The 13,477-nt window shown below is 54.5% G+C and overlaps 2 protein-coding genes across 4 annotated transcripts in view; one reads left to right on the top strand and one right to left on the bottom strand.

Moving 5' to 3' along the window:
• Positions 1-2,704: 2,704 nt before the first annotated feature.
• PAICS (phosphoribosylaminoimidazole carboxylase and phosphoribosylaminoimidazolesuccinocarboxamide synthase) lies at positions 2,705-12,503 on the bottom strand. The gene is made up of 9 exons (XM_061552505.1): positions 12,272-12,503; positions 7,780-7,965; positions 7,159-7,337; positions 6,814-6,993; positions 6,327-6,440; positions 5,573-5,656; positions 5,209-5,398; positions 4,682-4,840; positions 2,705-3,997 (listed from the first exon to the last, which is right to left on the bottom strand). Exons 1-9 carry the CDS (start codon positions 12,279-12,281, stop codon positions 3,822-3,824), a joined length of 1,278 nt encoding a protein of 425 aa, XP_061408489.1. The 5' UTR covers positions 12,282-12,503; the 3' UTR covers positions 2,705-3,821.
• Positions 12,504-12,639: 136 nt separating this feature from the next.
• The window catches only part of PPAT (phosphoribosyl pyrophosphate amidotransferase), a 40,936-nt gene continuing 40,098 nt past the window's right edge, over positions 12,640-13,477 (top strand). For 2 of the 3 annotated variants that reach the window (XM_061552512.1, XM_061552507.1), the window contains exon 1: positions 12,640-13,023. The gene's annotated coding sequence lies outside the window, so the exon portion shown is untranslated. Of the gene's footprint in view, positions 13,028-13,477 lie in introns of all 3 variants that reach the window. The other variant, XM_061552508.1, reaches the window with a different exon arrangement.

The following is a 13,477-nucleotide window of genomic DNA, read 5'->3' as shown; positions in this document are numbered from 1 at the left end:
GCTGCACGACCGCCTGCGCGCGCTCAGCCGGGTGCTCGCGTACGTGTCCGGCCGCTCCCGCTGACCCGTCTCGATGGCCCCGCAACCACCAAGCCCGAGCCCCCCCCCCCCCCCCGAGCCCCCCCCCCTGTCTGCAAATTTTCCCTCCACCAGGCCCATTCATAAGCCACAACCAATCTCCGTCACGCTTGACACACAAGCACAACGGTGAGAACGCAACAATGAAAGGGAGCACAGGCTGCATTGTGCGGGCAGCAGGTGGCATGGGAACGCAGATAGCTGGGGTTTGGGGGGCATGTGCCCCCCACAATTTTTGGACCTAGCAGGCGAGTCGGCCAATAGGTGCCCCCGGCAGCAGCGATTTAGCGCTCCATCGATTCAGATGGTTTTTTGCGTGTGAGGTGCCTGCGAGAATCGATTCGGGTGGTCGTTATCAATCCTTACAAACACGCGGAAACGACTTCACCCCCCGCGATTCAATAAGTTGGATGGGAGCGCATCTTGTGGCCGGAAGAGCTGCATACGAGAATGATAATCGGCGTGTGCGTGGAAATGCAAGGGACCCTCGAGCACGTGATTTTACGGTGTTTTGTGGGGAAGCAGAGCAATCGATTTTAAATCAAGTGTAATCCACGCGTTGCTAAACGCCAAATGGAAGCCATTACAGACCCTGTTGCATGCATCCATCGCAGGGATAGGGTGGATCGCCTCGTCAGTCTTCAGACCGGGTCCTTGAGTCTTAGCAGGCCCCGATGAGCAACGCACAAACAAAAACATCAGCTCGGAATTAAAAATATATATATCTGTTGGATTGACTTCCCGTATAACACTTGTTTTCAGGGTATATGTATATACAAAGAGCGTGGCCTCGTGTGGATGAAGAATGTCTGTAAAATAAAGGTCTCCTTCGGTAGTTCCGTACCACTAAATTCCAAGGCCATTAACACAAAGTGGTGCACTGCTTCGCTGAGAGTTCCAAACGTCTTGTTCCACGCGATCGCAGCAGGACACAAACGCAACTGGGCATTAAAAAAAATCAACTACTTCTATATGTGCAACTCCTGACGATGACAAAGATGTTGTTGACTTAAAGCTTTCGTGACTGCAGGAATTCATATTCTTTGCGTCTTTCGGTAAAGTCACGTAGATAGGTTACGTGACTTTACCGAAAGACCCAAAGAATATAAAGTTGTTGATGATGATGAATATGATGTAAGACCTCGTGATGAGGCGAGCATGTTAATGATGAATATGATGTAAGACCTCGTGATGAGGTGAGCATACGAAACCAAAGCTCCCGCGTCAAGCCTCCGGTCCTCACGCAGCCTCGGGGCTCTGCGCTGGCCGCTGAGATTGTTTGCTTTTGAGTTCAAGGGTCAAAACCGTGTGCAACTTTACCCAGACGATGCTTGGCCCCGACCAACGGCTGCAGAGAAAAAACTTCTCTCAGACACAGGAGGGTGAAGATGGGAGAGGAGGGAGCATGAGATTATGGCCTACGTGGCCCACTTAAAAATAAGAATGAGGTTTCTCAATGTGGGGGGACCCTCACCCTGCCGATCAAAGGGCATTATACAAAAACAGAACCTGCGAAGGTTCCGGCAGAGGTGAGCGGTCGACCACTGGGAGCTCAAACACAGCAGGGAGTGTGGGACACGTCGAGCGCCAAACCTCCACGGCGCATTCGCCGGAACGCGCGGTGGCCGCTGGCATCTCCAGCCGACGAGCGAGCGAGCGACCCACTTCGGAGTGGTTGAAACCCGCGACCTGTCGCGTGACCTGCACTTTGTCGACCAAACTGCGAGTTTATCGAGTGAGCGAATAAATTAAGCGAGAGCTTTTACGCGCTGTAAATATGACCAGAGCTGTTTTTCGCGTCTTGTTTCCCCCTGATGGCGTGCGGTGGCCTGGCCCGGCGTGGCCTGGCACAGCTGCGCTCACGCGCGCGACCGGCGCGGCCCGGCTCGCGGCTGCAATCGGCGCTGCGCCCTATGGTGCCGCCGCTGCTGCTTCTCCGTGCTTCCTGTAAAGGTTGCAATCTATTTATATACCGCACTCAAAAGAGAATACGTTATGCTGCGTACATTGATATTTCTGGTTTGATGTAAAAAAAAAAAATTTGCGGAGGTGTGCCGTGGCCGTTTACGTGCGATGTTTTCATATCCTGGCGGTTTGTCAATGCCGGTTTTGCCACGAGGGTTCGACCGGCAGTGTCACGAATACCACACCGGGTGGGGGAGGGATGAGGAGGGGGGGGGGAGGGATGAGGGGGGGGGGGTAGGACCGGGTAAGGGGATAGGGCCACCGGAGGAGGGGTCAAGGGAATGGGCAGGAGGTCCCAGGCAGCCCCCCGCGAACTGAACCCTCGGCACGCCGGCGCCGACGGCCAGTGCAGGCCGGCGCCGCTAACACTCGCATGGCGCCCGAGTGCAGATTCCAGTCCGTCCTGTTTGTTTCTCTGGCTTTTTGTATTGTGAACTTTGTTAATTTAAAATAAAGCAAACACTCGAACCGCGTCGCTTGTCCGCGTGCTCCGTTCCACCCTGCGTAGCGGGGATTGTGCTCCGCAGGAACGAACAAAAACCCTCGACGCGTTCATCAACAACGTTGCACGGCCTTCAAAAACGGGCAGTGGGCCCTTCTTCAGAGCACGCAAACAAAACCACACACACACAGCTGTACAATGTCACATTAACAAAAATCACAAGTGGTCAGCAGTGCCTTGATTCAACGTCCGTCCTTACATTTCTGGAAGTGTTGTAGGCCACTGCCCCTTTTCCCACCTTCCCCTGGCCACACCCACCACCCATGTGCCCCGCCACCACCGGGGCCCCATCAGCGGTGGCGGCGGCGGCAGCTGCAGGATGCCGGGACTCAAAAAAAAAAAAGGGGACGAGATGGGCGTTTTTTTTTTTAGCTGCGTTTAATGATCGTGCTCGGCGCTGGCAGTGGCAGTGGCCAAAAAAGCAAATTGCGCGCAACATCGATTCGTCGCGTTGTCTGTGCCGGATTCGCGCACAGACTTGAGCGGAGAAACGCCCGGCGTCGATCGAAATGGCAGTGTCCAAACGAGCCCGACGAGATAACGCTAACAAACCGTAACAAAGAACAACAAACACCGCCGCCGCATTAAACCCTCTCGGCCTGTTGTAAAGTGATTCCACCCCATCGCGATTCGAATCGTCAATCAAATGTTATACAATACAGTTTTTTTGCGTTTACTGCGAGCATAAACGCTATAGCGACCGCGTACAGTAGAAGTTGAAATATAGCACACCTTATATAAGCACAGTGCTGGTTATTGCATAAGCAACGCGTGCTGACTTTCACTGGTGGGGGAAGGTTATGGACAACTTCTTCGACAAGCACATGACTTTGGATGCAAGTACAGCTGGCCTTTTTTGGAATGGCAGGGACGTGCTTATTTCCAAATTTTATTGTGCATGAGAATCGAGCACTCGACGCTCAGTCTGCAATCAGTCATCGCTGCCCCCCACCGAATCAATGAACTGTCATGATTCGCGATTCGGGGGGGGAGGGGTGGCAAATCGGTTCAATTAACAGACCGATTCTTGAACACTTGTGAATGTAGCGCCTCTAGTCGGTGCAAGTGGTCACGTGTGAACCAACCGGAAAACGAAATCGATCCGCGCGCACGCACACGACCCGACGCGTCTGCACCGTGAGCGCGAGGAATCGGCTCATCGTTCGTAGAAAACCGCCGGGGGGGGGGAAGCAACCGAAGGTCGAGCCGCGTGCTCCGGGGAGCAACAGGGGAGACCAATCGCGTGCCGAGCCAGCGCCCACACTTCACCAGGCACCTACACTTCCCTGGAGCCCTTGTCCTGCACCTTGCGGTCCGAGTCGAGGAGCCCGATCCAGGTGCCGAGTTGCTGAGCGCGCAAGCGGCACCACACGAGGTGGTTACTCAGCGCCAGCATCTGAGCGGCGCACAGGGCGGCCGCCTCCGGGGACAAGACGGTGCTGCACCCGAGACCTGCAGGAGGAGGGGCGGGGGGTGGTGGGGGAGGTAGAGATGCAGCAGCAGTCGTAGCGGCGCACGGAGCCGGGGGCATTAGCGCTACGACGGCAGCAGCTCAGAACTCGCGAGTGACCGGCGCGATTATTGTCGTGCCGTCGATGTATTTATCATAACGTCGCCAGTCGTACCGTGCCAGCAGCACCGTCGTAGAGCGCTAGCAGTCCCAATGTATAACCCGAGAAGGACGATCGCACAACACCAGCAGCACTAACAGTGCGAAGAAAAAGTTTGTGAACCCCCTTAGGATGTTCACATATTTTACATTTGTGAAAATCGATATAAACCGGTTTTAATTCAAAACCCTTTTGGATATTTCTTAAATATCCAAACCCTTTTTGGATATTTAAGAAAAGGTCGCTTTTGATTCAAGAAGGCTGCCTAGGGTAAAACGATGTAATTTCCATAATTATCATTGGGGTTCACAAACACAGCACGACGAGTGGTGTCATATCTCGCCCAAGCAACGACCATGCAGCGCTGGTATCACCATCACCAACATCACCAACCACACAGCACTGGCTATAACAACACCCAACACGTCCAATAACGCCAGTGCGGCGCACGGCAGCGAACAGGCGCCGGCCAAGGATAACAGCGACTTTTCTGGGGGGGTGGCTGGGTGGGGGGGGGGCAGCGTACCTCCAGGGAGACGGAGCGAGGACCACACATCCTGGGCCCCCCAGTCGGCAGACAGTGGGGGGCAGTTGATGACGGGGCACACCGTGTTGCCCGAGAGCACGGGGCCCAGCCCGTTGCTCCGCCCGGCCACCGCCACAAACACCGTGGGGACGCCGTCCGCTGCAAGCGACATCGCCCCCCACCCCACGCTCGGTCAGAACATACGGACAAATAAATACACGCACATTGCCACCTCTCTGACCGATTCATACTAGATTTTTCGGGTTTGGCCACAAAATGTTCTGGCTAAATTAATGTCGTGATGAGTCTCCTTCCATCCACGGGACGCAGCACACCAAACGAGATCGTCGCGTGTTCAAGCGGTTTAACGACGGGCTGATTATTATTGCTTGTTACGGCTCGCAGGTATATCGACTAGAAACTCTCAAAAACCAGAATCGGCTCAATGCAGGAGGGGGGTGTCGCTCGAAACTACGCCGAGCGTATTCAGGATGGAACCGAGATAGGAGGGACGAGTGGGGGGTCACCTTCATAAGACGATTTGATGTCCAGGGTCTGGTCAGGGCCCTTGTGGGCGGAGGAGATGCGCAGGGTGCACGGCACGCCGTGGCCCTGGCACGCGGCGAGGATCTTGTCACCGTGCGGCTTGTCCGACGCCGAGCCCATGATGACCACCACACGGCCCTCACCGCTCCCACCGGCCGGCGTGTGCAGCAGCTGGTGGCGCAGGCGGCAGCGAGACGACGGGTGGGAGCAGGGGCAGGGGGCCGAGAAGAGAGCGGAGGAGTAGGTTACAAGAAGATTCACCAAGGCCAGCCAGCACCAGCTTCCCCAAGCTCGTAGCGCTCCACGTGCGTGTGTGTGTGTGTGTACACACACACACGCGCGTACCTCCACGCGCTCGGCCACCCACTCAAAGTTCTTCTTGACGACCTGCAGGGCATCCGGGGTCACCACAGACAGGTCTCGGTACGTCTGCGGAATGCACACATGCACACGTAAATAGACAAAGATCCTCTCGGAAACCATACAGACTGTTGGAGCAAGTTCTATTAGCACCTGCGATGAAGGCCGACTCAGCACATGGACGGGGGGGGGGGGGGGGTGTGGCCAGTACTACGCCCGGTCGCCTGGTCACCCCAGTCAAAATATTTACATACCACCCCAGCTACTCATTTTAAGGCTGAGTCGACCTAGGGGAGGGGCCTAAGACTGGTTCAGAAAATCGTCTCTGTTTGCAAGCTGAGAGCGGGGCTCCGACTCGGGACACAGAGCCCGTAGCACAGTGTGCTACCCACTGCGTCACCGCTCCTCCCCAATCACCCAATCACGCGCACGAATGCACGCACACACCCTACCGGCAAGATCAGCGGCTCAGAAAGAGATCCCACAGAGGCGGTAGGTACAGCAAGTAGGTTACCGTCTTGACTTCAAACTTTCGTGACTGCAGCAATTCATATTCTATGCTCCTGGTGCTGATGATCCCCAAACTTTTAGAAACAGTTTGCCTTTAGAGGCCGACTCCTTTGCCCGACGACGACCGCTTGTGTTGCGATCGAAACGTCATGATATTTGTTCTTTCTATCTACACGACTTGACCGAAATAACCACAGAAGAGGCGACTGTCGTCTATGCGGGGCGGCACCTGCTTGTCCTTCTGCTGCGCGCGGTCGCCCGCCGGCCACAGCCTCCACGAGTCGTTGTCGATGACGTCGGCGAGCAGGATCTCCTTCGTCGTCACGCTCACCCCGAACTCCACCTGCGGGCAACCGCGAGTCACCCCCGCACCTCCACTCGTGCCCCCCCATTGTTTAAACTTCCGTACCAGGAGACGGAATAAAACCGGCGACCACTCATTGCAACAATATTATCAGGGAAAAGGTGTTTTACAGACCGCAAACAAACAGGAAGCTCCAGCATGCCTTGGATGGCACCATCTTCAATAAACCCCCATTCATCTCAATCAATGTCGGATTCTTGGCGATTCTCACACGGAAACTCTACGAGCACCACGCACGCAGACCCCACGATCGCGCCCGCACACAACCGCCGCTTGCCACGAAGTGGCAGCGACGTCACCACGGTGCTCGAGCCATGCTAGGTGCACCGATCGACGAGCGGAGCGCACTCACCTTCATGTCGACGAGCGTGCACACCTGCGTGGCCCACGCCCGCTCGAGGATCTCGAAGACGGCCTGCGTGGTGCGCGCCATCACGGCCACCTCGTGCGGCCCGATGAGGCGGCCGGCCGGGGAAAGCTTCGCCGCCACGAGCTGCTCCTCCGACCACTGCGGGTCGTTGTTGGCGTCGTCCTGGCGGGTTTCCACGGGAGAGGGGAGATGAGAGGGGGGGAGAGAGAGAGAGAGCAAGCAGGGGAAGAGGGGTTTGAATTGAACAGTCGTTCAGGCTCGCGAGCGAGTGAGCAATCGAGTCGGTTAACGTTGCAGGCGGCGGCGAAGAAAGTCGGCGAGCGTCACCTTGAAGAAGATCTCCAGCTTTGGGGAGGAGAAGCGGAGCCCCTCGGCGACCCCCGGGTTGCGCTTGAGGAAGGAGCCCGTGGCCACGCGCCGGCACACCCACTCGATGGGCACCATGTCGCAGCGCTCGGCCAAGAACGCCGTCTTGCCCTGCGCCTCCACGAACGCCGTGCGGATCCCTGCGCCGCGGGCGCCGCGGCAGACACGCGCGGTGGGGTTAGCTCGCCGTGCCATCAAGTTTGATTCCCGCTCGCGGTCAACGATCGGCGACGACCGTCTGAACCTGTCCTGGGCCCTGCCCCTAGGTAGACTCGGCCTTAAATGAGTATCCTATGCAGTGCGCAAACATCACCACTGGGGAGACAGGGGGCCGGGTGTGCATGACGGAAGTTGCATGACGAAGTTGAACAAATGGCTTAGAGGAGAATGTTTTGCAAGTTATAGAAATCACATTAAAAGTAAAAAAATGTTTAATGAAATGTCATTCAAGCCATCATGAGATGCGATGGCAGCCGGCGATCGAGACTAACACAATGGAGTGGCAACCAACGGAAGTTAACACGCCCACGAGATAGATCGTCCGCCGCGGAGATGGAGCAGCGAAATCGGCTGAGGCCGTACCAACGGCGTTCAGCAGGGCGAAAACGGCAGACGTGGTGCGGTTGGACAGCGCCGCCTTCCCCTCGAGGTGGTCACGCCGCGCCGCGTTGCCCGCCGTGATGCTGTCGCGCGACTGCACGAGCACCCTGCCGGGCTGCCCGTCCACAGCGAACACGGCCTTCGTCTTCCCCTCGGCCAGCTTCTCGCCTGCGGAGGAGCGAGGAGAGTGCGTGCAGTGGCCTCCACCAACACTCGCGACGGGACAGCCCCGGGAACAGCACGACGCTGGCGGCGTGCCCGCAGCCCTTGCCCCAACTGGTCCGCCGGTCACATGACCTCCTCCACAAGCTCCATCACCCGCAACAACAACCGCCGTTCGCCACGAAGTGGCGGTGACATCACCACGGTGCTCGTGCCGTGCTAGGTGTACTTGGTGGCCACATGAAGTGTCAAAGGCTCGCTGACAAGTTCCATGGGTTGACTGACTTACTGGCAGATGCACCAACTCCGCTCCCCACTGTGCCAACTTGCTACATTTTAGCCGCCTTGCACTCTGCTCGTTGCCAGCATCGCTTCTCTGCCCTCAGTTGTTGCTGGAGGGCAAAAGCATCCTTCACAAGCCTCCTCGATAGAGGCCGATCTTGACACCGCAGATACCAGTAATCGACAAATCAAATCAGCTGCACACCCTTCTATACCACAGCACCCCATCTCTTCCTTAACCCGTGCTAGACACTTTTAGTCCCCTCGATCCGGCCAAACAGAAGCTGCTTGGGCATGCGGTGGCTGGGCATGCGAGCTACATGATCTTGCCAACATAGCTTCAATTGCCAGAGGAGCTCACCGATGGGAATGTGTCCACATCTCTCAAGGTACACAACGAGGAAGCAGACAACCACAAACACACACACCTGTGTGAATAACACAATCTTACAAGCGCATGTGCATGTACAAGCAACCGCACCGGAAGGAGCTGCGATATGGCCCGGAATCAATGAGAATGCAAATTAACAAAGAAACTAATTATTCTGGGATCTGTGCACTCCCATCTCCTGCGAGCTGGCAAACCCAGACAGAGCCAGCCTTGTGTGAGAAGGAGCGCGCGTGTGAAACCCTGTATTTAGGGTGATTAGACCGTGAAAAAATGAATGCCCTCGGAGACAAAACGTTAACACTGAGAAGGCATTCTCTCTTCACGAGGGATGGCGGACGCTGCCAAGCAACCTGGGGAGATGAAGCATAAATACACACGACGGCCTCTGGGTTAACGGTCATCACTGTACAACATCGCATATCGGACCGCCACACATATAATAAGGAATTTCAACTGCTGGCTTCAGGCCATCAATGGAAATGGGTGCCTTCCCACCCTCGTTCCGGCAGGGAGATGACTTTGCCCCTCGCCTATGGAACCGTGACAGAGTCGCGCACGGCCGAACGGGATTTTGGACGTCAAAAATAACGACCAGTCTGGGAGAAGACTGGCTGGTTCCAGCTGAGATCCAGGATTCAAATCTCGGAAGCCACTGCCTGCGATTAAACCGGGTCCCTCAAGTGTTGCAAGTCGATGGTCACAGCTCAATCACTGATGAAAGCACAAAAGAGCATGACATTCGATTTGGTTCCACATTTGATTTGGTTATACGAAAACTCACTTGAGAGTTCAAAAGTATTTGGTTTCACTGTCACGCGACGATCATTGCGCTCTGTTAGGAGGGTGGCGGGGAGGAAAGTGCAGCCCAGAGTTCACTTGAAGGACAAGGGACCTCAGAGGTAGCTCCTTCATATCCGCTTCCACGGGCCGTTCTCTAAACACAAATGGGTGGCATTGCTCCGTGCGAGAGTTCCAAATGTATTGTTTGTAGCGTGACGCCATGTCCTTGCAAATAATCGTGGGTAATATGGTGGACAAATATAAAAGTGAAAACAAGTCTGTGCAAAGGGGGTGTGGGGGGGGCGCTGGTTTCCTGATGAACACAACACGTGCTCGCCGTTGCGCAATCGTACGCAGAATAAACAAAACCTTGATGACGAAGAAGATAGAGACGATCCAGACTTTGGGTTCAATAGTTCGTCTCCTGCATCGGTTTGCTTTGTTCTCAACGAGCCCAAACAAATGCAAGCACATGATAGAACTGCACTATCAGAGGCGAACGCTTTTTTATATTCTTTGGGTCTTTCGGTAAAGTTCAGAACTACAGTGTGTGCACCCGTAATCTTGCAAATCAGTAATCATTCTTGCCACATTTTATATAACATGTTCATCCATATCAGGATCATCAGCCATGGTTTATCCACTGCTGGATGAAGGCATCCTCCAAGCCACCGCTGTCCACCGTTAACGACCCTGCGATGGAATAAAAATCAGAACACCCACACGCAAGATGTTTCCATCACTCCATCTCCACGCTGGATGCCCTACAGGTGGTGTTCCTTCCAGTCCTTGGGCTGCCACTCCATCTCCAGCCTTGACCATCCGTCATCGTCCCTTCAAGCCATGACGCATCCTGCCCAAGCCCTGATAGACACTGGATCATTTAGAAAACCGCACAGCATTTCCGAATTATTGGCGGGAAAACAATATATCACCTCCGAATGTTTTACCCGGGGTGTGCTCCAGCTTACAACGCATGTGACACCAGAGCAAGCTTGACAACCTCGGACTTGCATTGCAGACACTTCAAAACATGTGGGTCGTGATGAGCGATTACAGTATCATCATCAAGTGCAACTGGTTGGTGAAGCAATTAGGGCTGTAATTTCTGCTGGAAATAACGTGCCCGCCTTTCTCGATGAGGGAGAAATGCTGGTAAAATAGCGCGGTGGCGGACGCACAGCGGCGAGGTGACGTGTTCAGCCATGCTGGGATGGCCGTGGCCGTGGTACGAGCCAAACTCTTGGCTTTATTCCATAAATCCGCCATCAACTTAAAACATTTACAAAGATAAAAAAACGACACCCCCACGTGTATGTAAAAGTGTTATTGCCGACCGCGTTGAGTTGTTTTTATTTGTGCATCACCACTACCGACGCAGAATCACAAGTACCAGATTATTGTTTTATTTACTCCGAGGAAATAAGCTGTGCAACCTCCTCCCCTGCAGATGACCAGGTTATATTATGAATGACCAGGTTATATTATGAATGGACCCCGACGCTCCTCAAGATGTTGGGCTGTTTTCCTCTCGCTGTTCCGGCTCCCACAACTCTTGTTATCCACTCTCGCCGGCCTCTATTTGTGCGCAATGAAGAAGGGCCATGGCCCAAAACGTCGCAAACTATGTTTAGTTTAAGGCCACACAGTGTTACTGGCAAATGTGTCGAGTCGACACATTTGATGATCCAGAGTTAGAAAAATGTTCTGCCTAATTTGTGGAATTGTCCCTGCAGCAGAGCACGCGAAGCACAAATCTCTGTATTGTGATAAGGGATCTCACCCCCGCCCCTTGTATTATAGACATGGTATTGGCCAAACATCCCAAATGCTCCTGAAAATGCGTTGAGATTCAGGGAGGCTAATTACATCCACTATTTTAATCACGTCTTAAAACGCAGCTATTCGTTCCACAGGTTTTCCCCGTAACTTAAGATTTAAAAAAACAATCTTGACGTCGAGATTAGACTACAGTGCTCTGCGATTCGCTTTTTTCATGGTCCATCGTTTTAGTGGAATTGTGGGAGTAGTTATTATCAACTGTGTCGCTTAGTTTGTATCTATATTAGTGAGTGTAGGTTTGTTTTTGCGTACTGCGCTTTGAGATACTTCAATATGTAAGGCGCTTTTATAAAAAATAGATTATTGTTGTTGTTATGAAGCCGTCGCACGCATTTCGTCATCCCAAACTCTGCGCTTTGCGCTGCTTTTTCTGCCACAACGGATTCCTTGCCGAGACGTCTTCACACGCGAGCCCAGAGTTTTTCTTTGCAGTTGAATTCACGACTTTGCTCAAGCACGATGCTCACATACAACAACAAAAGCAGCATCAGCACAAGACAGTGGGGGGCACGGCCTCTCCTCCATCCTCACCACATGTCTCATCTCATGCCATGCCCCCACCATTCAAAAGCCTTGCCCTGCGTGGGCTGGCATGGGCCCTAAAACCACCAAATGCCCCATTGTCCCACACTCCCCTGAGCAGCGAATCGCTGTTATGATGGCCCGCACATCAAGTAGGCTGCCCACATGGCCCCCATCCGAGAGCTGGGCACGCTGCCCTCATGCAATGCCCCAATCCCATGCAATGCCAACATCCAGCGCCTTGCTTTCATCCCATACCCGAATCTCATCCCATAACTTGCCCTCATCGCATGCCCGATGTCAATTCCGTAATCCAATGCCAGCATCGCATGCCCAGCTCTTATCGAATGCCCTTCAATCCCAACGCTCTCGCATCACGTGCCCACACAGGACTGAATGCCCTTCAATCCCAACGCTCTCGCATCGCGTGCCCACACAGGACTGAATGCCCTCTCACACAATGCCCTGCCCAACCATCACCCCCACGCTCGTTACCTGTCGACATCGCTGCAGTCGTAGAGAGCGCGTGGAGAGCGGGGACACCGCGGCGGCGAACAGCAGCAGCGGCAGCGGCGGCGTCGGTAGGACACGATCACACGAGGTAGGAGGAGGATGAGGACACGATCACACGAGGTAGGATGAGGAGGATACGAGGCACGTCGTAGTCGGTCTGCTCAGCCAGGGCCCGGGCCTCCTTCCTCGTGGCTCTCCCCGCTGCCCTCAGCCCCTCCCCCTCTGCACCCCCACCCCTCCCCCTCTTAACGAATTGAAGAAAACTCCCAAAACGCCCGCGGATATCCCCCCCCTTTCCCTCTCCCCCCCCTCTCCCTGTGGAAGGAACCAATTTCCCATTTCCGCCGACTGCTTCCATCGGCGATCGCTTTGCCGCAGCCTCCCTCCCCCTTTAAACTCCACCTCGCCAACGGCAGCAGGGAGCTCAACGCCGTCCACGTTGCGAGGCCGCTATCACAACGCCGACTAACGCAGTGAACTTTAAACGCGACGACGGCGGCGGCGGCGGTGGTGGTGGTGGTGGAGAGAGGATCACCACAACGGAGTTGGACTCGCCCAGTGTTACCCCCCCTCTCCCCTTCTCTCTGGTTCCCCCACCCCCGCCGCGTCTCTGAGCCACGTGGTTTTAGAATTCAACTTTTGTTAGGTTTCGTAAGCGAGGGGTATGAGCAAGAAAACACGCGGACTTCATTCTTTACCGCGGATTTAAAGTCGGCGGGGAGGACTTGACAACTGTGGGTAAATTCGTCTTCTCTGCAGCACCATCGTCACCAATACCACCATCATCACCACCATCATCATCACCAATACCACCATCGTCACCAATACCACCATCATCACCAATACCACCATCATCACCAATACCACCATCGTCACCAATACCACCATCATCATCACCACCATCATCATCACCAATACCACCATCATCACCAATACCACCATCGTCACCAATACCACCATCGTCACCAATACCACCATCGTCACCAATACCATCATCCTCACCAATACCACCATCATCACCAATACCACCATCATCACCACCACCATCATCACCACCACCATCATCACCAATACCACCATCATCACCAATACCACCATCACCACCAATACCACCATCGTCACCAATACCACCATCATCACCACCACCATCCTCACCAATACCACCATCATCACCACCACCATCATCAC

The sequence above is a fragment of the Lethenteron reissneri genome, chromosome 16 (genome assembly GCF_015708825.2).
Source record: "Lethenteron reissneri isolate LAM-NWPU_2019-01 chromosome 16, ASM1570882v1, whole genome shotgun sequence".
NCBI lineage: Eukaryota > Metazoa > Chordata > Hyperoartia > Petromyzontiformes > Petromyzontidae > Lethenteron > Lethenteron reissneri.
This window is presented reverse-complemented; position numbering and strand designations above follow the sequence as displayed.